The sequence below is a fragment of the Daphnia carinata genome, chromosome 7 (genome assembly GCF_022539665.2).
Source record: "Daphnia carinata strain CSIRO-1 chromosome 7, CSIRO_AGI_Dcar_HiC_V3, whole genome shotgun sequence".
Classification (NCBI taxonomy): Eukaryota; Metazoa; Arthropoda; class Branchiopoda; order Diplostraca; family Daphniidae; genus Daphnia; species Daphnia carinata.
The window spans coordinates 4,551,382-4,576,736 of record NC_081337.1 but is presented as its reverse complement, the minus strand read 5'-3'; the positions used below and the strand labels follow the sequence as shown (position 1 = coordinate 4,576,736).

The 25,355-nt window shown below is 40.6% G+C and overlaps 3 protein-coding genes across 4 annotated transcripts; 2 read left to right on the top strand and 1 right to left on the bottom strand.

Annotated features, from left to right (window-relative positions):
• Positions 1 to 10,965: 10,965 nt before the first annotated feature.
• On the top strand, positions 10,966 to 12,954 carry LOC130695504 (adenosine 3'-phospho 5'-phosphosulfate transporter 2-like). Its single transcript, XM_057518646.2, has 8 exons — positions 10,966 to 11,212; positions 11,274 to 11,395; positions 11,464 to 11,560; positions 11,651 to 11,816; positions 11,875 to 12,065; positions 12,366 to 12,476; positions 12,542 to 12,612; positions 12,715 to 12,954. Exons 1-8 carry the CDS (start codon positions 11,012 to 11,014, stop codon positions 12,872 to 12,874), a joined length of 1,119 nt encoding a protein of 372 aa, XP_057374629.1. The 5' UTR covers positions 10,966 to 11,011; the 3' UTR covers positions 12,875 to 12,954.
• Positions 12,955 to 14,817: 1,863 nt separating this feature from the next.
• On the top strand, positions 14,818 to 17,165 carry LOC130695520 (dnaJ homolog subfamily C member 5-like). The gene is made up of 8 exons (XM_057518667.2): positions 14,818 to 15,067; positions 15,131 to 15,242; positions 15,309 to 15,351; positions 15,415 to 15,548; positions 15,618 to 15,749; positions 15,913 to 16,005; positions 16,184 to 16,325; positions 16,690 to 17,165. Exons 1-8 carry the CDS (start codon positions 15,048 to 15,050, stop codon positions 16,764 to 16,766), a joined length of 753 nt encoding a protein of 250 aa, XP_057374650.1. The 5' UTR covers positions 14,818 to 15,047; the 3' UTR covers positions 16,767 to 17,165.
• Positions 16,865 to 25,303, bottom strand: LOC130695517 (uncharacterized). Of its 2 annotated transcripts, none has more exons than XM_057518664.2 (13): positions 24,501 to 25,303; positions 22,624 to 22,732; positions 22,417 to 22,502; positions 21,996 to 22,184; positions 21,827 to 21,896; positions 21,575 to 21,741; positions 20,845 to 21,036; positions 20,557 to 20,751; positions 20,340 to 20,456; positions 20,136 to 20,170; positions 19,950 to 20,059; positions 19,110 to 19,409; positions 16,865 to 18,084 (listed from the first exon to the last, which is right to left on the bottom strand). In XM_057518664.2, exons 1-13 carry the CDS (start codon positions 24,676 to 24,678, stop codon positions 17,247 to 17,249), a joined length of 2,586 nt encoding a protein of 861 aa, XP_057374647.1. In that variant the 5' UTR covers positions 24,679 to 25,303; the 3' UTR covers positions 16,865 to 17,246. The 2 variants fall into 2 exon arrangements, with proteins under 2 accessions (XP_057374647.1, XP_059352351.1); XM_059496368.1 differs by having other exon boundaries at positions 19,110 to 19,412; positions 24,501 to 25,301.
• Positions 25,304 to 25,355: the final 52 nt, after the last annotated feature.

Genomic DNA, 25,355 nt, shown 5'->3' with positions numbered 1-25,355 from the left:
AACGCAAACAAAAAAAAGGGGTTCATAAGATAAAAAAGAAAATAAATAAATAAATACAGCAATGATCCAACAAAAACAAAAACAAAAAAAAAACGAAAACAAACAAGAAATAAAGAAACGAACAAACAAGCAAAAAAAAAAACAAAAACAAAAAAAACAAAAAAACAAAAACAACAAAAAAAACAAAAAAAAAAAAATAAAAAAACATAACAAAAAAAAACAAAAAAACAAAGTGACTGCAACATAGAAGATACATATACGAAAGCACGTACCGACTCCTTTTTCTTTTCCCACACTACCATTTATTCCCGAACTTCTTTCTTTCTAGCCCGGGGATACGCCGCGGGCAACAATATGGTGCGCCCTCTATGTTTTCCTCGCCTCCTTCATATAGCCATACGAACTAAGCACCATACTGCCGGCTCCCCACGCCCCATGTTAAACCCATGTTCCAACTTTTTACACGCGTGACACGACGATCACGTAGACCTTCTCTCCCTCCCGCCACCCCGTATGATGCTCCGGATACAAACGGATAAAATTCCCCCACGCCTCCTACTTCAACGAACTCTCCACTAGCCATCTCTAATAAACACATTCCCACCCCACCAGGTCCTTCTTCACGCTCCCGCAAGAGTTTAAATTACCCCCCCCCCCCATGCGTGTAAACTCCCCTCCAACAACCCTTCCATCCCTCAAACACCCCCCTTCCGCCCAACGTTCAGGATGTCTTGAATAAAAACGGATACGAACGGCGTACGCGAACGTACGTCACCGTAGCTCTGTAGGCCATTCCCTCTCTCTTGTCTCTACCTTCTCTTCATGAATTTTTCTTCCCCATCCTTTCCCCACAGCAGCATTGCCATGTTTCTCCTGTAATTCTCTAGCGCGACCATTACCCCCAACCGTTGTTTCCCCCCATATAAGCTAAGATATTTTAGACCCGACCAGATACAGCCTCATAAGGCTAAGTAGCCTTAGATATTTTGTGTCCCTGTAGTTCCATACATATATGTAAACCCCCTTTCAATAATTGTATAAAAAGGAAAAGAGTACTGCCAAGCAATATGGTAGTTAAACGAAGATGTTTTTTTTTAGATCATGCTGACCCTTATCATACTGACGCTACTGCTCTCATCGACAGAAGCATTCCAAACCACGGTATGCAACTGCAATAACCCGACGGGAGTTGGACTTCTCCAATTCTCCGACGGTCTGTGCGAGCCTGCCACGCGCGCTTCTCACACTAATGTGGAGTACCGAGTAATGACCGACAAAAAGGCAGCCTTCAACTTCCCTGGATATATCTGCGGCAGATGGAAATCAATCAAACACATCACAATCAATTTCGTGGGACAAGCCATAATCGTTCCAGAACGCATCGCCATGGAAACAACAGCCGTAGAGTGCGATATCATGAGACAGTCAAAGCGATGCAACGAGAACCCAATGACCATATCAGAAAACAAATGGGTATTCAATCAAGAGCCAGACGATGTAGGATATTGGCTGAGGACCACTACTGTGGTCACCACCAACTGCATGTTGGAAGAAGTCGTTCTCTCCCGAACCGATGAAGGCGATATAATTAACACACCATTGGGAAAAGCCAACGTGTCGCACGGCTCAATATCCCATAATCACCTCACCTTATTCTGGATCGACACATATGGGAAAACAACCGATATCTCCCTCAGGCAACTAGAAAAAGGTGTAGGATACTGGTACGAGTCATCAACAAACGGAACTTGGATTCTCCAAGATGACTCCAAACAACTAGACTTCCATGTACGTCGAATGTCACGTTGCCAGACAGTGAAATGCGACAAAAAGATCGACAGTTGGACCGTGGTTGGAGACAATCATTTATTCCTCATCACATACCCTTTGGGACCAACCGCAACCACCGTGCCTTCAATCATCAAGAACAGCACATCTAACGTGAACGACTTCCTGGACATCAATATCCGGCAAAACGCTAGGATCCAATATCTAGAGGATGCCGCCATCCGCCACGAGAACGAACTCATCCGAATCGTCCAGAGCATACAATGCGACCAGCGCCGCGCCAAACACGCACAAGCTGTTTCAACTGCGCAATACAATGGATGGTTGGCAGCCACACAACTGGGTCTCCGTCAGTGCGTTAAGCTGATCGCAACCGGAAACATCGTCTCAGCCATCCAATGCACTCCCACAACGGCTACATTCACGACAGACATCACCATTTATGGGCCGCAGCCGCGGTTCGGAAACTCTACCATCGGCCGATCCGGTTGGGAACTCGCAGAGTTCACGCCATGCTACTGGACTGGTGGGATCGTTAATTTCAACGATAAACCGTATGCCTACCGCAATAACACGTGGCAACTGGTCGAAGCATCCGTCGTCGTTCCGCAGCGTGACCTAGCCGACGCTTTTCGTTACCAAGATGTCGATTTCTTCGAGTACCAGCATCAAACCAATCCCGCATATACCGATACGCCGGTTAGCCCAATGGATGTGATGGCCGACATTACAGCAGCCATGAACGAACATTCCGCGACTGGACCAAATCTAAACACAGGAGCATCCGCAATCGTCGTTTCGGCAGCTGAAAAAGCCGGTCTCGGCACTTTTACCAATTGGTTCGAGAATTTTAAAGTATACTCGTTTATTATTCTACTTATCGCTGCCTTCCTCTTACTCGCTCGCGGCTGCTATGCCCTTGGACTTTGTGGTTTAATATGGAAATGTTGTTGTAAACCCCCCCCCACCCCCCTCCTACAGCAGTGTACCGACCGCAGAATAACCGCCCAAGAGAGCCCTAAATTTCTTTTGGATTGCGGGACGCAATCTGGTATGACGGGGAGCGATGTAATGAATCGTCTAGCGAAGCCCCTTCTCACCCTCTCTTTCTCAAATAGACTAGAATCTTATGCCTGTAGCCCCTTGTTACTCAAAGCTTTCACTTACTAACCTAGTTTAAAACCCCCTTAGAAATATAATAAAAAACGAAGACATGTCCCGGCACGTCGGCTAAAAATAGATTTATGTCGGTTGGTCTAAGTTTGCCCGAAATGGCCTAAAGTTGCCCGACCGATTTTTAGCTATCGTTCAAATTCGTCGATACCGTCCGAATTTGCCCGCCTATACCTCTCCACGGCGCCCAAAATCGCCCGATATCGCCGTCTATCTTTTAGCACTGTCCCATAGGATGGTTAGCGTATAAAAAGCCATCGACAACTCGCAGTAGTTAGTCGTCCCTTGAGAGAGCTATCTCGTGTGTACCTCAGCATCCTTCCGAGCCGCTACCTCATTCCCCACAAGCTGAGCGTAAGTACCCTTCTTAGTAATATTCACTACTTGTCTTAGTCTTCCGTAGCAGTGTATGCCCAAGTAATATTTGCGTAACTGTAGGCCGTTGCCTCTCGACCTGTTCGCCCAATTGACTATTTGTGGTATTCTAATACACGTTTCTTAAATACGTATTGTCTTGTGCCTACCTATACGCGACATTGTGAGTAACAGCGCCGCGTTTAAGTTTATTTCTCCGTATTGGAGGCAACATGACAACGTCGTGTCCTCCTTTACAAAAGTAACAGTCTGGCACCTTAAACGTGGGTTTAACTCCGATGGATGTCGATAAAGTGTTGATGAGTGTGGATGAAGGTGGATGAAGATGGATGAAAGTGGATGTTCCTACGTTGTGTTTGATGACGCCTGCTGCTGCAGGGGGTGTCTGTATCGCCACGCGTGGTGGTTTGAGATTTGCCTCTCTCACTAAGGTCTGTCGGAACCGTCACGTTTGTAACGCCAACACAACAGGACTTTATCCTGGTTACGGCACCAAAAAATGTCAAGAACTTTCTCTCGACATTAACTTCACTAAGTGTATAGTTTGTTGAGTAGCCTCTTTATTCAGTTTCACGAATGTGGGGGGGGGGGGCGCAACACATGAGACTAGGCCGTTTGAAAACAATGCGTCCTGTCCGTTTGAGACAAAAAGGAATACTGCCTATACTTAGGCCAAGATCTTGATTTTTTGATGAGGGTGGGGGGGACAAACAATTGGCGCATCAGCCCTGGAGGGATAACAATTGCGCGTCAGCCCTGGAGGGATAACAATTTGCGCGTCAGCCCTGAAGGGTAAACTGGTTCGCTACACATTTAATAAGTAGACAAGAGTATCTGCGTTTTTTGACAAGTACTTAAGGACAAATTAATGAAATTGTAATTAAAGGGTGAGGGCTTCTTAGGGTCGGAAATTTCCGACATACTCTTGGTTCAGGAATTTCTGCTTCGACAAACTCTGAAAGACCAGAGGTTGATAACACTGATGTTGCCTTGGTGGCTCGTGCAAGTTTGGCAATTCAGGACCTCTTCTTCTTATTTTTCCTTTTTAATTTCTTTTTCATTTCATCTAACTTTGATTTGGTTTTTGTCTTCTTATCATAAATCCAGCTTTTTCCTGAAAATCAATGGAGTAAACTGGCCGTTTTACTCAAATGTATAGGTTAACACATACCTGTGAAGTGTGAGAGTTTAGCTGTTGGACGTTCTTCCATTTCTTAAGGATTGTAAGCACGGTTCCTGGTTCCAATTTTTTGGAAAGAACTATTGTGGTCAACACCAGCCTTATTACTATCGAGATCTTGAATTGTAGAAACACTTTGAGTTGGAATATTGGTCAATGAGCTAGAAATGAAAACGTCTTCCGAAGAGAGTTGCTATTTAAGAGCGCCGACGTCAACGCGCCCTCGCTTTTTATCAGGCTCTTCATTTTTTGGGTCCAATTCCTACAAATCTTGTTTAGACGACACTTTCAAGTTTTCCGTTTTTCCATTTACAAAACGTGCCTCTAATATCATAATCTTTAAACTTCATTATTATTTACCTTGGTCTCTCAACATTATCATGGATCAATCCATAAATCACACTATACGAACCTAGCTTATTGTTATTTTAGAGAACAACATTTTCAACCATGTCTAACCATGTTTAATCTATAGAAAAAAATTTATCCAATAGGAAAGGATTTTCAGCATACTGGGAACACAACTATCAACAATGCAACATTCTAGGGGTGCTGTTTTATCATTCAAGAGCCTTATACAATGATTTTCATCTGCAATTTGTATGGCCTTTCCCAAACTTCTGCCAGAAGTTGAATCTATAAGTCATGTAAGTCACATGAGCAACAATTGAGATGCTTAATGGTGTTTTTTTTCTTTTCTCAGCATAGGTTAATAGTAACATTGGATCTGAAAAGATTCTTGGTTGGGGCAGGACACTGAATAAATTGTAATGATTGAATGGATGACATGACATTTCTATACTTAATTTGGATTCCCGAGACGGTATTTTGTATTTAAAAAATTGAAGTGCATATCTGGGCTCCCTTCCTTTCCGTAGCACCGTTTCCCCTTGACTCGTAATAAGCCCGTAGGGGGTCATGCCCCTACTGTACGGTATATATAAAAACAACATATACCGAGGTTTGGAGGGCTCTGGCCGGAAAGGGGACGTGGGGGTCCGCTTAGTCCGATGATGTGTTCACGGAGGGCGACGTGGCTACCCACAAATCCGAACTAAAGGTTAATCGCTCCTTTAAAAATGTTCCAAATCTTCAGCTCTTCTTCCGGCTTCTCTTAGCCAAACACCGGGTAATCTCCCCGGTGGGTCAACAAGGCGTGTCTCCCCCTGCCTGGGTTGACGGCAACTTTTGAAAGGGCTATTGTGCCTTTTAAAAGTTGCAAAAATAATTGTAATGTGCAGAGAATTGTCAATAAATTTTTTTTATAAAATTTTTTTGCAAAATTTGTCTCTTTCATTGTCTGTGTTCGCTTTGTTCACACATTACATTTATCAATTTTTTTTTATTTAGCTTGCTCAATTCATCTTTATTGTTTTTGCCACCGTCATGGTAGAAAATTGATTTGTCATTATTAGTAGCTTTGTTAACGTAAAGTGTAAAGCTTCCTTATATCTCAATGTAGTATGTGATGTGTAATTAGGTAATCAATAGCTGCTTGAAAATGTCCAAAAGGTGAAAACAGGACACGAAGAACGAACAAAATCATTTATAGCAGTAGGTTATAATTTTAATATATTTATTGGGCTCTTTGTAATTGTTAAAAGAATTGAAAACGTAAAAGGAATAAATGGTATTAGAATCAATATTGAATTACAATAGTCTTTGTTTTGGTCCTTGCCTCAGACGATAGTTTAAGTTTGTAATATTATTCCTATAAACATTATTTATTAAATGTTCCTATAAACATTATTTATCAAATGTTAATAATAACAAACTAGTCTTCGTGGTAACATATCTTTGTTCCCAGCAACCACAAAAGCCCCGCGGAACACATTCAGTTTCCGTATTCACAACGAATCAGTGGTCTTTATCTATGGCATAAGCATCGACAAAGGGAAACAATAAGGGAAATGGACTGGGGGTTGGGAGGAATGATTAGAGAGGGTGGACAGAACAAGGCTAAGTGCGGAAAACATGTATTTCTTCTATTATATTTAAAGAAGCGATAGTTGTTCAGTAAACAAAAATTGTGAAAAATGAACCTTATGTAACGGGATATTAGCAATAGATAAATACTAACATAATCCGAAATTAGATTGCAACCGAATAAATAATCAAAGATTAACTAGCGTACAAACGCTAACATTGTTTGATCTCTGCAAACCTTAAAGAATATCACGGTTTCAGCAACCTTTGTACATTCCAAATTCCACGGAATAGAGGTGAGAAATACAATTTTGGAAACAAATATAAAGTTTGTAGGAACATGGAAATTGAGCGGAGAAAAAGGCCCAGTCCAATGGAGAAAAAGGCCCACTTTTGAATTTGGAAAAAAGTGGGCCTTTTTCGTCTGGGCCTTTTTCTCCGACCTCCCAAATGCGTTTAGCATTGGAAAATCTTAAATATTTCCTCTCCAATTCTACAAGTTTCATTTGCTTTGCTTTTGCTAATTTCCGTTGTCTCCTCATTGTTTCCCGGGCTTGACACTGATCAAGTTTATTAAATGATTTTTCACCAGCCATTTTTCGCGCTTGACCGTGTTTACACAAATCTTTGTATTTTCGCCGGTAGGATCTCTGAGTGGCTTCGCGTTGAACCGTGTGACCGAAAAATTTTGCCAAACTCTGTGAAACGGTCCAACGCGTTGGGCGGTTCTGTGTTGCAATTTAAAGATGCCTTACCCACGAATGGGAAATTCGCAAAAAAACCTTAGCTTTACGAACAACTTCATTTCTAGAATCTACGTCAAAATTATTGCTATCTTTTTACGATTTTACAAAAATGGCTTTTTCGATAAGCTTCTCTCAGCTGTCAGGAAACTTTGTGTAGGTACTGTATACCAGGATTAATTTACTATAAATTACGTCGACAAGTAGGAAGATATACCTATGACAAAATCGCAAACTTCATCTATTCCATCATTCTCGATTACACAATTACTGGAAAAGTCCAACACATTGTCACAGACGATAGGTCTAATTTCGTCGAAGCTATGCGGATGTATTTAGCATCTTCTGTCATTGCTTCTGTTGATAAAAACAACAACCAAGAAATCAGTAAAGAATTTTGCGTTGAAACTGTAGAAATTGTCAGAGATACAGAAAAAATTCTAGAAGACATTCTCTCGTCGTGTCATGTCTCAACTCCTTGCCCAGACTTGCCGCGCCGATCAATTTTCCGATCGCGATCTCCGATCCGATCTTTTGAGTTTGATCGGATCGGGCGATCCGATCAAACTGCGAAAGATCGGATCGGCGATCAAATTTTGCCGATCATTTTTAGCGATCATTTTTGTGCAGCATCTAACGGTAAAAATTTACACTGTTTCGCGAAAATAGCATTGGCTGTCACAGCGACAGTCACTGGCGGCCATTGAGGGTGAACACTAACAGTTTCCTTCAATTGGCATTCGCATAAATAGCAGTGAAATAGAACCCTGCGGCTGAAAATCTACAGCTAGATGGCGAAAAGTTTGATCGCTAAAAACGATCGGATCGCGATCAATTTTTTGGGATCGCCGATCCGATCTCCGATCTTTTTCAAAAGATCGGATCGGCGATCAATTTTTTGATCGGAGATCGGATCGGCGATCAATTTTTGATCGCGATCGCGGCAAGTCTGTCCTTGCCCAACAAAGTGGAATTCTTTATTTGATTCTTTGGCTGTGGTACTAAACCTTGACCATAAGCTCCGAATTTCCTTTTGCAAACAGCTTCCATCCCATCTACAAACGAAGAACTAGAATATCAGTTTGAATATGTTGCAATAATGCAGCCTATTGACGACAAGTTTCTTGAGTCTTGTTTAGCCGACATTAGCAAAAATAAGAGTAAAGCTTGAAGGTTTAGTGCTCAAAAAGGGCAATTTAATCCACGACAACTTACTTGAAAAACTTGAGCAATGGTAATTAGTATTTCTAAATTAGTAGCCTACTGATCATGTAATGTATTGCCTGCTTAAGATTTGACGCTCTTTTCACTAGGGATCCGTGAAAACACTAGGTGTTATGAAAAATGTCTGGAAAAAGTAGTGTATACCCTTTTTTTGTTAGACCCCTAAACCTCATCCCCCAGGCTAAGATGAAAAATATCGCACCAAAAACATTGTCAAATTCCACCCACCTCTTAGGACGAACTCGAAATCACAACGCGGGAAAAATGTTCGGTAGTTGTCGGGATTGAACCACTGTTATCCGTGTCTAAATCCGACACAATACCACTGAGCTACAACATCTTAATACACTATTTTATAGATATATATAATATAATTTATTTCATGGAGGCTGAAGGGAAAATTATTTTTACTTTTTTTAAGTTATAACATTTACAAATCATATTTGTGAACGACATGATGTATAAAAGTAATCATCTATATGAAACCTTGAACACCGATTTCCCGCGTCGCAAGCCAATACACACCGCTTACGCCCTATAATTACTACATTAATCCGCAGCACGTAGCACTGCTTTTTTTTGTATTCAACCTCCACATCTCCACATAACCGAAAGTATAGACAAGCATGAGCAAAAGTAATAGCGCAGTGGCATAGGATCGGATTCGTATACGGATTGCAGTGGTTCAATCCCGATATAAGATGAAAATGTTTCCCCAGTGATGTGAAGTTTATCATGACCTAAGCGGGAGAATTACAATGTGTATATTTGATATTTTTCATCTTAGCCTGGGGCATCGGGGGTTAGGGTAAAACAAAAAAAGGGTATACACTACTTTTTCCAGACATTTTTCGTAAAACCTGGGGCATTAGAAAAAGGTGTCTAGACTTAAATTACCCAACCCAACTTATAGGGGTTTTGCGCCAAACCAGCCCAACCCCTATTTAGAAAAGGTAAACAATTAATATATTTTGCCCATAGATGGCTTTTAAAAATAAAATCGGGTGTTCTCCTTTTTATGCAGGATACTGTACAAATATTGCCTAGCGAGTAGCGACCAGCCTGTGAAAACTTCATGGCTATAGGGAGAAAAAAATCAAAGAACATTGACGCCATCTAACGTCTGGGAGAAACAGTACGTCGATCGCATTGTATGTTTTTTATTTAATTTATTCAGGTTATTGAAGACTAATTCATTAACTAATTTAAATCTTGCCACTAATAGAGGCATTATGAAAAAGTTAAAGAATGGTGCCCAAAGTTACGCTTCTCATGTAAAAGAGGTGCGGAATGTACAACAACGTTTTTCCTAGTCGTAGGATGACGCTAATGTCAGCCAAAAAGTGCCAAAAAGCTGTCTACGTTTTTTAGCATGGAGTTACCCATCTCCCCTTCTTCTCTGGTTAAAATGTACACCTGTGTGTCGACTTCTGGTTGCTGTCTACAGCATTTTGTTGTGGAAAAAATTGTTTATGTTACAAACTAGTAACGTTGGGCCCGTCCAGGGCCGGGGTATAGGTGGCGCTAGCGTATCCTTACGTTATTTCTAAGAAAATCTTTCCACTCCATTTTTTCGCCCGTCTACGTTTAATTCTTTTCATAATCAAGAGTTCCTTCCTCTTGCCCGCCTACCCACTCACTGTTTCGGCCCGTCCATCCCCTCACTTTCTCTGCCCGTCAAGAAAACAGCTGAAGTTACCCGTTGACCCCCCTCTCTGCCCGTCAAGCCAATATTTGCCCGTCAAACCACTTTCTGCCTGTCAACCCACACTCTGCCCGTCAACCCACACTTTGCCTGCAAAAATTACTGCTGTAGAGGCACATCTACCTTTTTTTGCATTTGCCAGTCCTTTTGTCCAGTCGTTGCCCGTCAAAACGCCCGCCGTAATTGCTCGTCCACCCAAATTTTGCCTCTGTCCGTCTTCCCTCGCAAAGTTTCTGCCCGTCAACCCACTTCGCCCGCTAAGAGCCCGCTGTTATTGACCGTCGGCCCCCAACTGCCCGCCTGCCGTCTCTCTGCCCGTCGACCCACTCGCTGCCCGTCGGCCCACTCGCTGCCCGCCAAAACGACCAATATAATTGCCCATTGACCTTTTCCTTGCATTTGCCCGTCTTTCTCTCACAGTCTCAGCCCAGAAAACGCCCGCTGTAGTTGCCCGTCCACCCACTTTTTTCCCTTTGCCCGTCTTTTTTTTAATATTCTCTGCCCGTCAACTCCCTTTGCCCATACAAAAAACGCTGTAGTTGCCCGTCTTGCACCGTACAGTCTCTGCCCGTCGGCTGAAAGCCCGTGGACTGAAAAGCCCGTAGACTAAAAAACCCGTAGACTAAAAAATTTCCTAAATCCACATTCCACCCGCAACTTAGTCTTCCGATTCCCCATCCCACCAATTCACTGTAGCAGACAGCGGTTTTGGCGCCAGCCAATCACATCCCACCAATTCACTACAGCCAGCGGCGATTTCCCTCCAATCACAGCAAAAGCACAGCGTGACAGACACAGGCTCCACCTCCAATTTCCTTGTTGTTTTATAGAGTATAGATTTGAAATAAAATCGTAAAATTTTATAATATCTCTTGAAGCCTTTAATCTGTGGTAATAATGAAGTATGCCAGTGATTCGGCCATTCTTGTTGAGTCAAATTCTTTTTCTGGAATTAATAAACCTCCAAAGATTTTCCAAGAATCGCCTTTTAACGTAACACTATTTGGAATCGACATTTCATATCTCACCCAAACAACCCAGTTCGCCTTGGTCTCGTGTGGAGTCTTTGTCTTTTTCATCCTTTATGGATTCCTACTAGTAAGTGTGTAATGGACTAAAGAACATGAGGGAAGGGAAAATGATTTTGTTTTCTTTCAAGGAAACCATATTTGTTCAACCGACACTCAAATCTCATGGACTTTATGTAACATTTATACAATTTATTTTGTACAGCTTCTTTGCAATGGTAGAATCACACTTCAAAAATGATACAGAAAGGAGGTAGGAGGATTGAATCACTAAAAACTCTTTATGGTTTTCAGGAATATTATTTTTTGTATACATTTTAGAATACCAGTACCAACTTATATCATCATCTCATTTTTGACCGTTGCTACAATGACCATGTCCAACTTGTCTTTGGAATATCTAAATTATCCAACACAGGTGTGTAAATAAGCTGATGCATAAGCCACACTTGAAACGTTTAGTTAAAGATGGAAAATTAATTTGTTTGCACTATAATTCTCCCAATAGGTGATTTTCAAATCATGTAAACTAGTTCCAGTTTTATTAGGTGGAATAGTTATTCAAGGAAAGAAATATGGGGCAAAAGATTTTCTAGCAGCCATTATAATGTGCATTGGATTAATTTGGTTTACACTGATTGATGTAACCATTTCACCAAACTTTCATCCAATTGGTTTCTATACTTTTAATTTCAGTTTTAGAATAAAATTTAATTGATATATTTTTTTAAGGTGTCATTATGATAAACTTTGCCTTGGTTGCTGATGCTATTATAGGGAATGTGCAAGAAAAGGCTATGAAAAAATATGGAGCTTCGAACAGTGAAGTTGTCCTGTACTCATATTCACTTGGTACCATCTATCTTTTCGTGGCTTTGATAATTAGCGGCCGCTTGATTCCTGCCATCACTGCGGCTAATCAGGTTTTGTGGAAATTCCAACTAATAAGACGTTTTGACGCAACACCACTGGTATTATTTCGTAAACATCCCGATTCAGCGGTTTCGTATGACAGCGAAATATTTTTTTAAAATCGCGCATTTGTTTATTCGCTATTCTGATTTGGGAAATTTCTTGGACCCTCAGATATGTGAGAAAGCCTTTCAATCGGTCTATTGCGAAATAGTTTTTGTGATGTTCAGCGTTGCTAAAAAGCTTTTTTTATTTACTGGGAATTAACTATTTCTTTGCATAAATTTTGGTTATTAAAATAAAACCAAAAGTTTCCAGTTTCGATATACGGTTTAGGTTTTTTGCTTTCTTTTACTGGATATGTGGGAGTAAACTTGGTTCTCACCCTTGTGCGAGTTGCTGGTGCCTTTGCTGCAGTAACAGTAATACCAGTTTGAGCTGTTATTTGTTTATTCACATGATAATTTTCTATTACTGCGCATTGCAGGTTACAACATTTCGGAAAGCCCTTTCCATTGTTGTTTCGTTTATGTTCTTTACAAAGCCTTTTACATTTCAGTAAGTTGAGTTGAGTAATCCTGGCACTATTGAATTACTTGATGCATCAGCTTTTAATTAATCTTTATAATTTGCATTCCTTCTTTTACAATATGTTTATAGGTATGTTTGGTCGGGATTCCTTGTTATTTTGGGAGTGTATCTTAGCCAACGGCAAGCTCATTTGGTCTTTGCTGAAACTCGCCTTTTCAAAAGTGCTGTCAAATTTATTAAACAATTGATGGCTACGAAGAAATTGACTAAGGCTGCAATCAGTGTGTAAAGAGTTTTTCACTTTATTTATTTTTTTGGTTAAACATTTCTTTTTTGTGTATTTATTTTGTGGTGGTCTCAGTGGCAATTAAAGCTACACATGGTTAAATAAATACGGAAATTTTATAAATTGATTGTTGCCGATGTACAACTTATAGTGTCATTTTCCGTAAAGTTGCTTTTTCTTTCTGAAATCGTGTAGGTGAAATTAGAGCGTGCAACAGCCAGTTTGAAAACTAAAATAGTTCTCCTCGTACAAGCATTTCAAAGAAAAATAAATAACAATAATGAAATAAGCAATAATATAATCCTGGATAAATAATTACGACCCGGCTCAAACAGTACTACTTGAAAAACCGGTATGAAAAACTGCCGTCGCATCCCTTCCCACGCATTAAATTCGCCCTGCATACTTTTAGCGTAACATTCAAATCGATCCTCAGAAGTTGGACGTGTTTTGATATTCGCCCATAAGATAGAATAACCAAACAATATGGGAAGAACAAAATTTAAACAGGAAATCTTCGTACCCGTTAATTTGGTATTGGCAGTAGTCTAAGCTCACAAGAAAGGTGAAATGTGAAGACTTGAAAAATCCTAACAGCTTATTTGTGTTTTTAACTTAACCAGATATTGAAATTTAAATAGTGACAAAAACACGAAACAACGGAGGCGGTAAAACTCATGAGAATCTCATACACTTGTCCAAGAACCGCATTGTTGAAGAATCACAAGATCACTCTTTGCATCAATAATTACATTGTTACGGTAAGAATTTATGATACTTTTGTTCAAGAATCACAAATAACATTCCGAATCACTTTTACACAGTCCGCAAAACACGCATTGGACGTACGACGTTGCACATAGATTTCTTTTAACCCATAGGATAGTCTGTTTACTTTTTGTTATTGTTTTGTTTTGCAATTTGCAATTTAATGTAATAAAAAAATATTTTTATTTAGTATTTTAGCATACACTTAACAACGAATTCTGTGATGGCTTGCAAAGGAAAATATTATAATTGTATTATAGCAAATCAAAAATGATGTTCTACAAAATTAAGAAAAAAGAAAAATAGTTAACTTGTCAACGTTAAAAGTACGTTGAAGAACGCAACTAGATACAGAAATGTTTACCCAAACTTCAGTTTTCAGCAGGTTTTTCACGTTTCGCTAATGAGAAACTTGAAACTGCCGGGAATAAAAAAAAAACGCATCAACCGATCGCTTTTTTACCTTCTTGACTGGGTAACCGCGTCTTATCTGGGAGTTTGAAGATTGCAGAGATTACAGCAATTTCTACACCTTCGTCATCCAGAATGAATAATACGAGTGCGTGACGTAAAAAAATGTGACCTGTAGGGTTTACTAAGCGCTGTCTGTAGGCCACGCTCAAGATATCACACTTCAATGGTAGCATTACGAGCTATTTAATTCCAATTTTTGGTGGTATCAGTAGATGGGAGTTCAATTGGTGATATTCGATAAATCAGGAATGGGAGCACGCCCGTCATTTCTTATCTTTATAATTGTTCAACCACTTACACGGCTATATACTAACTTGCTTTACACCCGTTTCCCTTGACACTTTTTGGCTCTAACCGACTAACATAACCATTTAATCAATAAAAATAATAGTAGCTCCGATGATTTTCATGATTAATCGGAGCAATAGGATTTGCCTTTTAATGAGCACATCCTTAGCTTCGCAAACAGCACATCAGTTAACTTAATGTTTTTCAAAGTGGCGCAACAATATGGCTCAAATTAACAACGCTGTGTTAAGCAGTTAACTTTACTACCTAATTTTCTAATACATGGTTCGTTGCTGCTTCTTACTTCCAACATTGCTCATGAAAACCGAAGTGCAGGAAGATTCACTTTAAAAAATTTTGATTTAAAAAATAACGCTAGATGGCGTCAAGGCTTTCTTATCACCAGCTACTGACACACCGCGATTCTAGTCTGCGCATTGATCCGATTGCAGCTAGAAGCTTGAATGAATGCCGATTCTCTTCTTGTCAAAAGCTTAAGTGTGTAATATCAACGGCATTTAATTGTATTGAATTTTTTAGTTTAAATAATTTTCGGCAAGGATCTGTTTAGTTTCTGACACGTCCTCTGATTTAAGGGCGTGCTTGTGTTGGTGACAAATAACGAAAAAAAAAAGGAAAAAATATCATGGAAAAACGCCGCTATTCGTAAGTTATACAGTTAGAGCTTAACAAATAAATAGTATTAAATAGACATTTTTTTTCTTTTAGGACTACGGGTGACTCATTGTATATATGTATGGGTCTAACCAAGCAAGCTACAAGCGATGACATCAAGAAAGCATACAGGAAGTTGGCTTTGAAATATCATCCAGATAAAAATGTAAGTGGTGCTACACATAAGCCTCCATCATGTTGTCTTTAATCATACCTTCATATTTCAATTCAGCCAAGTCCAGAAGCAGCAGAAAAATTCAAAGAGATCAATCATGGTTAGATAAATCTGTTTAAAATATAATGTCCATGACTAATAAGTATATTATTAAAATTACCAGCAAATTCAATACTGAGTGACTCAACCAAAAGAAACATTTACGATAATTATGGATCACTTGGTCTGTACATTGCTGAACAATTTGGAGAGGAAAATGTCAACACCTACTTCCTAGTCACATCAGGGTGGTGCAAAGTAAATGAAAATTCCAAAAGTAAAGAAAAGCTATCTTGTTTAACACTAACTTTTGGGTGGTGTATTAAGGCTCTGTTCATTGGATGTGGAATTATTACTGGCTGCTACTTCTGCTGCTGCTGCTGCTGTTGTTTCAACTTCTGCTGTGGCAAGTGTCGCCCAAAGGCCCCTGATGAGACAGGAGATTACCATAACTTTCAGGCAAGTACCAAGAAATCCCACCTCTTCCAATACCGAGTGCCTTTCCATTTTTGGTTGCTACTTTTGTCTTCTCTCATTTCGTGTAGTTTGTTATGCTATCAAGGTTGCGCATGTCTTTACTTATGCTTGATCTTTCCACCTTTTCCCTGGGGAAACATAATAGTTGATTCAATATACTACACAGGATGGACAGCAAGAAGGTGCTGCTGCTAGTCAGCAGCCAATTGTAGTTGAACAGCCGAGGAGCTTCACAAAGGTTAGTTAGTTTTATAAATTCCACTGTTTTAGTAAATAGTTATCGTGTTCTTTTTCTTGATTAATTTAGCTTTTTCTTTATTGGCTTGTTTGAGTTCCACTTCACAACCTCTCCTCCCTCACTACCTATAAATTAAATGTATATCGATAACGAAAATTTGTTTTCGTTTCTCATAAAGAATGACGATAGCAGCGATGAAGAGGAAGCAGAAGAAGTCAAAAAGGCGCAGAGAGATGCGATATCTGTTCAACCTGAACCAAGGAATGTCAGTGAAACAACTAGCCTTAATTCATCGGACAAGCCCCCGGTTTACACCGCAGGTACAGAATAAATGCTAGTGACAAGCTGTAACTATACCGTACCGAGGTTGTTTAAGGGTGTATTCTAATATTAATGGGAGTTAAGTTCTGTGTACATTTAGACTATTTCATTATCTAGTTAAAACTTTGGCAAGCATGTTATAATCGTAACGAGAAAACGACTTATTTTTTGTGGTAGTTCAGGGTTAATGTAACAAGAACTTTGCGTTCAGCCATGTGAAGACCCAAATTTCTAGATTTTGGATTTCGAGTTTTTTGATGTTGTGAAGCTTATCCAGATCTAATCAATTTGTCGCCCTATTTCTTTACAATAATTTCTTCGTGTAACGTAAGCTTTTTTTTTATTTTTTCGGTCGGCTGATAGCAATACCGCAGGGTGGAACACCACAACACGGTTCAACAGGAAGGGCTGCCATACCTCTTCAAAGCCATGAGCCATGAATCGCAATTGGTGATTCTAAAGGATAAAGTCGTAATCTTTTTCGAATATTTTTAATTATTAGCTTCACTACCCCTACATTTGATTGACGGGGAAAATATCTAGATTGTCCGTTTATTTCCTTTCATAAAATTTGAAAAACGGTTCATTTTCTGGAATCAGTTTGGTATTAATTTTTCAGTGTGCATTTTTCAGTAGCCGAAAGAGTAAAAACGGCCGTCATTTTTCTCTTGGCTTCGAATTTTTGATTAATGTATTTTCCGTCTTTTAGCAGACATTTTCCTTTGTCTCTTTGGTAACTGACATTATTGATGATTACTTGTTGTATTTCTTTCAATTTTTCAGTTTTGTACAATTATTCGCCTAATGGTATACAAATATAGTTCTGTATGTATGTGGTACAGTATAACCAAACTTAAAATGTTTACAAAATATTGACGTACGACAAAAGCGAAGGATGGAAAAAGATTGAGTGATACTGACTATGGTTTGGTTAAGGGAAGAGTGGCGTAGATATTTTGGCTATCGGATTCGTCATTGTGATCCGTCATAGCTTCGTTTATCTTGGCTGATGTGGCTTTCCCCATCTGGCTAGGCAAAGCTGGCAATGGTCTGCACTCCAGTCCACACGGCGTCGTATTCTTGTCCTTCCAATGAATGCGCGAATGTTCAGCAACAAATTCATTCAGCGAAACGTTGACCACACTTTTCGGCAGTTGCAGTTCATTGACTTTTTTCGGATGAAAATCCCCGAATTTGGAGTGCGATTTGTTGACACGGCCTGCTTGTAATTCATTGTCGATGTCCGCTTTACAAATGGAATCAAGTGATGGAGGATTTGATTCACTATCATTGCTGCAGACTCGGTTTCTCGTTTTCTTCGTTTTGTCTATCTTGGCGTAGAGAAGCACGATTTCGTCTGGTGTAAGCGACGGTTTCGATTCGGTAAATGATGATTCACTTTGATGCGATACGTAAGGTAAAATTGACTTTTCCGTGCAGTGTTTCAAAGAATAATTCTCCTCGTCGGCGATTTTATCGAGATCAATATCCAAATAAGTGCTTTCCTGCTCCGAACTGAGCGATGAAGATGAAGCTTTGGCGTGGCAATCCTCCGGTTCTCGGCTAAAACTATCATCTAATTCGTTGTAGACAGGTTCGCATTCGGCTTTGACGACTATTTGACGCTTCTCGCTTCCCCCATTGCTGGCTGTTTTGCACACGCCATCCTTTGCGGAAGAACCAGAAGTGTGGATCAGCAACAGATTGCTCGATGCCTGCAGAAAGCGTTTTCTTGCTTTTTCAAAGGTGGTACGCATCCTACGGAATCAAAAGATTTGTTCAGTAAATGAAGAATTGCAAATGAAATGTCTTCAAGTCCCTTGAATCATTCAAAATCAAGTACTGATGAACACGATGTGTTCTTTGGTCGAAGGTAAGCTATGTTGTACAACTAAAAGAAAAATTGCATGTTTCACATTTTCGTGGGGAACAACGATCCTTATTCGTTTGAGAAACTAGATTTCGGTCATACAGCCCAGTAAATGCAAATCAAAAGTGACGAGAGAAAATGCCAGCTTGTGGCGTTGATCTATAGAGGTAGCTTTCACATATTGCGGTAGGCTTCGCTTTACTATTCAAGTGAAATTAAATAGCTCTCGCCAGCGGTTCTGATGCATATCTGACAGCTCAAAAGTCACGCATCCCGTTTTCAAAACAAAAAAAAACTGAAGGGGAAAAGCTAACGTGTGAGGCATTTGTGGGAAAAATTTGAATATTCAGGCTAGAGTGCAATCAGAAACTTTCCCATGTTCAAGAAGAACAGGGGACACGTGGAAGTAGGAAAAGAACATCGCACAATCTTGCATCTCTCTTGTTTAAATGGAATACATACTGTCTCCACTAGTCCACTGTGATTTTCGGGGATTCTAATTAAATTGTCCAAAGTTCCGTGAGTGAAAACGACGCAGACAAATTTTCAAAAGCTCCGCTTCCAACTTCCACGTTTCTTTTGTTTTTCTCTCCCATGACGCAAACTTTAAAATAGCAACTGAAGACGTTCCTCAGCAATAAGCAGTCAAATTTCTTAGTACCATCCGCTTTTTCAGTGACAGATCTGATGCGGAAAATCAGTACAGTATGTCACTGAGCAAGAAGAAAGCAGCTTCGGCGGTATGCACGGCGACAGTCAGATAAATCATCGTACTTTGTGAGGGGTGACGAAAAAGAAAAACGAGACAACTAACTAGGTTAGCCGTCTGTTAGCATGCGCATCTCGAATTTTTAATCCAACGGAACGAATATACTTGTCGAAAGAAAAGGAAAAATTTCATGGAAAACGATACCTGCACAGGTTGAGGGCAACGCCAACAACGACCATCAGGAAGAAGATGATAAAGGCGGCGACGAATCCTGTTGCCGCTATCGCTGTTCCAGCGGATGGCGTATTTTCTGATGCGTCAGTACTACTGGCGATAATCAAGCTGGAATCGGTTCCGGGTGTCACGTTTTTTTCTATCAGTTCAGCCACCGAAGTTGTTATCGGAACTGGTTTGACGAATTCAATTTCTTTAATGGACGAGGTCTGCACCCGGGCAGTAGTGCTGTCCAATGGGTCGGGTATTATCGGCTCTTCCGTCGTTTCACTGCTTATGGCAACATAAAAAAAAAATTATCATTTTAGGAGATGGAATGATTTGACTTGCTGTTAGCTCACAAATGATCCACACGTGGAACAACCAGCTTGCAAATAAACGGCGTAGAAAATAAGAGGGCAAGGATTTGTTGTTTGCACGGAATTGTCTCATTTGCGTGCACTCCGCTATTCAGGTTAGTGAAATGATCCGAAAATATACGGCCAGCTGCCCTACTGCATTCACGAAATCAATCTTTTTGTCGCCATGGGGTTATTGAAGAGCATGAAGAAACAAATGAAAAGAAAAGGGCCTTTTGTGTGTTGTTTTCTTCGTTTCTTTTTTTTTATGCCATCAATTTAGAGCAAAAAAGAATTGGTCCCTATGAGAATGTTCAGCGTGGGGGCATACTTGACAGAAGTGGGGAACTGAAGTTTACTACGCAATTTGAAGTTATTGAAGCCAATCGGAGGCAACGAAGTCGAAACGACCAACCCAAAAACAACACAAAAAAAAGCAAGTCACAGAGGCTTACAGAAGATCACCGCCTACCTCATATTGTCTACTGTTGTGGAAAACGAAATGGAGACCGGTGGATAATATGTAGTTCTCAAGGCGCAGTGAAAATTCCCCTCCGTCCAGGCGCCATTTTGCTGACACACCTGTTGAGGTCACCCAAAATACATTGAAATCGCGTTCGCAATTTTGAAAAACACGATTATTTTAAGGACGACTCACGATCACTGTTTGAAGAGGTTTGTCTGCGAGAATTCCTACAGCCGGCACAATAACCCACGTTACAAAAAAGAAATAGCAATTTAAAGACGAGGTTTAATTTCAGTAAATAAATCGACTATTCAATTATAAATGGTTCTCAGCAATCGGCTGTGACCCGCATCTAACGGTTGGCTACATGTACGTTGTGTAAAAGCTTTGCTTTACTTTGTGGGACGTATCCGTTGAAACACGTATACTGAGCGATGGATCCCGGCCTGGTGTGGCTGTCGACCAGTTTGTAGACGGCGTTGGAAATGGGCCGAGGTAATTGGCAATCAGTAGCTGCGCATACCAATAAGTAAGATTAAGTCTGGCGTAACCGAAGGCGACATTCACTTTCATTATTTACGACTTTTAATCATTTTGAATTGAATTTTCTCACGTCGACAAAAAGGCGGGGTACCAGTCCAGCGAGCGTCCTGACCACAAGTTCTCGTGACGTCGCCACCGAAAATCATATAGCCCTCGGAGCAGCGATGTCGAGCCACACTGTTGAAACTATTGTTGCTCAGACCGCGGACGGGAAATAAATCGATTTGTCCGTTGATCACAGGAACCAGCGGGTGGCATTCCACAGCTATGTTTCGAACAAAAAAAAAAAAAGAAAAATGTGCTGCGTAAGAATGCGACATGTTGTCAAACGAGTAAAAACACATGGAATCACTCTTACCGACACACTGGGTGACCTCGCTCCCGATCCAGTTGCCATCGACGCATCGCAACACTTTCGATCCGTGTAAAACGAATCCGGCTTGGCAAGTTGGCGAGAACATGTGTCCATGTTTCTCTTCCAGCAATTGGCTCTGATTGGCTGGAGCTGCAAACGCCGGAAGATCAGGTAAACCACAACCCATCGGCACGTCTAGACGGTTTTAGAAACATAACATGTAGAAAAGAAAAAAATACTGAAGCTGGAGAGCGTGACAACGTTTACTGTTGGGTTCTTGGTCTTTTAACTGTCGTTTCAACCATAGATGGGAACTACACAAAACCTACAGGAATTTCATTTCATATTTAGCGCGGTATGGTGCTAACACTTGTTTTCTTTCTCTTCTGTCCTTGTCGACGAGCTATTTTTAAATAGATACATACAAATATTTTTTTTTCTTTCATGCTATAGCTGTAGTAGAACAATTGCTTGAAGGCACTATAATTACTTAGATTTAAAAACGCTCATACAGCGACGTAAATGAGCTCAGTGAGTAGCAGCTCGTAAAGGTAAAAATATCGGGCAATGCCTCGTAGATGTGGTGGCTACTTTCCAACGGGTAACATCGAGTTGCTTGAGCAACAGTTTGAGTAACCTTAACCAAGGCAACCGCGGACCTTTTTGGCTTCAGATGAGCAATTGACTTGAAATTGGGCAAGAAGCCACAGTCGTATTGATTTTTAAAACATACCTGGCAGGCCGTAGATTTCGATTTCGCACAGAGCAAAGTAGAAATCGTGGATTTTTCTTTCGTCACGGATGTGAAGGAAACGGCCCGGAATTGCAATGGGTCCGTCCTCTCCCCGGCATTCAATTTGTACTTTGGGGGCATTAACTTGCGATAATCTCGGCGTACACCTAAACCAACGTGCATAATAATGAAAAAGGGCTAACATAGAAATCGAGATGAGCAGATGATAGGGTTGCGGGTTATGGATAATACCTGCGATATTGGATGCCGGGGGCAGAGTCCAACTTTTCGGCTATGAACACTGTCAATTCTTGCACAAAGCCTGGCAATCAAATAAAATGAAAGAGAGGAGTTGAACAAAACCTAACGACTGACGTATTTAAAAATCAGCTCGAATGCTGTCCATTCCCTTTTTACGTACCATCTGGCACGTGCAGGATGAGGCCGCTGATTAAATGGTTTTTCTTCAGGTCAATTTGAATGAATCGGTCGACGACTCTCGTGTCCAGGTAAACGCAAGATTTTAGGTTGCCGTCTACGATCAGATCTGGACGGTAGTTATTAACGACGCGTGAGGAGGCAACGGCTTTTTTGTAGGCCAAATTATCAACTGTGTACAGAAAAAAAAAATAGCTCATCAAAGCACAGCCTTAGTCTAACGAACACATTCGTAAGGAACGAATGGCAAACGGAAGTGCGGATAAAGCATTTGGATTAGCGAGGAGTGTGGTGCGATGACGAAGTGAAGAACAGGAAAATGATGGCTTTCCGTAAAAGCTTTTTCCGTCCTGTCGTTTTGTGAGCGCACACTACTGTAAATCAAGAGGTGACAGGAGACTCACCGCAACGAGGCCGACTGCCCGACCACAATCCGTCATTCTGGCAGGTACGGATTGAATCTCCCAGCAAAGCCAAACCGGGCTGACAACTGCAAAAAAAACAAAAAAAAAAGGAATAATAATAATAATAATAATAAAATAATGGGATAGACGTAAGAATCCGAATTGGTTATATTGACCAGATGATTTGATATTTGCGCTTGTACGTACCTATATTCCGCTTTCTGACCAGGATTATAAAGCGCTGCAGGGTACAGCGATATTTGTGTTCCATTATCGGCACGACCTGGAACTCCGCACATTGGCGTCGCTTCGGTCCCTAGATAGCGAATGTCATAATGGAATGAAAATAATTATCACATTCTAAAATGTAACAATTAGCTCTCCTTTTGTTAACTCATTACTTTCAACGTTTTTGTTTTTCTGGAAAAGGTGATTGGTCCATTTAAAAAACGTTGTATAGTTGAATAGTTCACTCATTAAAAAAAAAGAATGTTTCTATCTTCAATGTCGCGCTGCGTTTAGATTTAGGGGACGGATTGCCCCTCGCTAAGCTCACGGCTACGATTAATTTCTCGTTTGATGTTTACATCTCTCTTGTGTTTTAGGCGGACGTTAATTCATCAAGTCCTTCAGCTATGTCCCTCACAGCCATTTCGACTGTGATGGCCTCGTAGATGTAACACAATTTAGCTATTTGATTTCGTTTCCCTCGGCGCCAGCCATTAAGCCGAAGAAGCTGCCCTGCGGTTGTCGGTCAGTGGTTTGCGTGCAAGTGACTTTTCCAAATCAAATCGATACACTATATTCTATTATAAATATGTGGTTTTACAACCTGTTTGGTCTCGTACGTTTATATTTGTCTCTCTCACTCTCCGTTGCTCTCTTTCGTTGCTCTCTCTCTGCCATTGGGTGCAACTTGGATTATTAAATAAAATAAGCGCTTGGCGATGTCATTTAGAAATTTTTTTTGATGACGACGATGCGGAGAACAACGATTCCAAGTGTAACGTACGTCGACGACGGCGTGGAAGTAAACTAGTATGAACACATAAAAAAGTGTAGGCAGACTTGTTGAGACTCTAAAGTCAAGTGGTGCTTAACAAAACATGGGTCGAATGTACGTAGTCGTTAACACTAAAAAAATGTGGTAGAAGGCTATCTGTTGTATCTTGGCTGTGAGATGTTTTGAATTAATTCTCGTTGCCAACGGCCAGCAGATGGAGATTGCGAAATAGACGGAGCCAGGAGCCATCATATGAAGTGGGTTGATCTCGATCTCTAGCTGCGAGTTAGACAACTAGGGCATCTAACATCATAATATGACGATCTTTAAATAGGTAACATGACCCAATGGCGCATCAGTCAATTCAGCTTCGTTCTCTCCATTTGTTAGTGTAAACATATCCAACAAACCGATATGACTACAAACGCTTTTCGGGGATTTTCCGCTAATTTCCATTTGTTTGTTTCTTTCGTAGTTTCATCGCGCTGATCATTCACGTATTGAACGGCTGGCTTCTGGAGCAAATAGACTTTTTAATGCTACGTAATCTAGCGAATTCCGCTCCCATTGACTTTCTCGGCTCTGTTGTAAATGTTTTGGCAGTAACACGAAAGGTGCCTTAAACTGGGATAACTTCGAACGGGTGTGTAATTCTATTGGCACAGGTGGAATCGTTATTATATGCCAGAAGCAATCTATGCAGATTGTCGTGAAAGTTCTTCATTAAAATCGTAGAAATGAATAGATATTGAAAAAAAAAAAAACGTTTCACAGCTAGAGGTTTTGCTGGCAACAACGCTGGTAGTATCCTTGCCTTTGTTTACCGTCATAACCATCAAGTGACATAGTTGTATCTACGAAATTTCATCCAACCACGCAAGATCTCGATAAATATTTTCATTTCGAAAAATGTTTAAATCTACTACATCGAACGTAGACGCTACCTCAATTTATAAAGGGAGAAACTAGAGAGTAGCACACATTCCGCGGATACCATGACGTCCATAACGAAATGTTCCACATTGTAAAATAAAAAGGAAAAAAATATAATAAAAAGTATTTGCGAAAAGCAAAGACTCACCGAGTAGCGAAAAGAGGAGACAGACGAAGAGCATCAGCACTGGTGTTGGATCCAAGGCAACACGTCGAAATAGCTGCCTAGCAGGCTGATGTGGGATGACGGCGACAGCCTCCTCTTTCGACATAGCGGGGGAGCGGACCAACGGGTGGCTGGACAGTTGTTGAGCTTTCAAAACCATCGCCGATACGCGGTGATTTGTGACTCGATTTCCTTTTCTGCGTTTCCGTTAATGGCCTCTTCCCGTTCTGAAGCAAGCTGTTGATTGGAGATGGATCAAATTTTCGTTTGGCTCTAGATTTCGGTTTGAGTGTCAATCAACACACGTGACGAATTATTATGTTTCCTCAAAGCATGTGACAACTCTTCTTTTGAACAAGTCTTTGACCATCAATGCCTGTTACAGATTTTTTTTTCTGTTTGTCTGACGATATAGCACAAGGTAAACCCAATTAACCAATGAATAACTAAGAAGTTGGGAGCATAAGGGACAACTTTCACTGCTAAAACTCACGGAAGTTAATATCCCATAAAGGCAATTTTCGAATCTTTATTGCTGTAGTATTTTCTCATTTTACGGAAAACTTTCCAAGTCAAGTACGTTTGAGAAATATAATACTAGCTATTAACGAACGATGATCCCCCTCTCACAACAATAAGTTCCAAAACACCGCCTGTGCACGCCGACGTCTAATAAAAGCCAACAGTTTCCTCTCTGGTAACGTAACTAACCAGAAATGAGTGTTCAAACGAAAATGCTCGAACGAACGAACGATCAGAATGAATCGCAATCGGCACGTTCTATACTTCAACTTTGACAGTGAAATTGAACTGGTAACATCCGCTCGCCGCCACTAC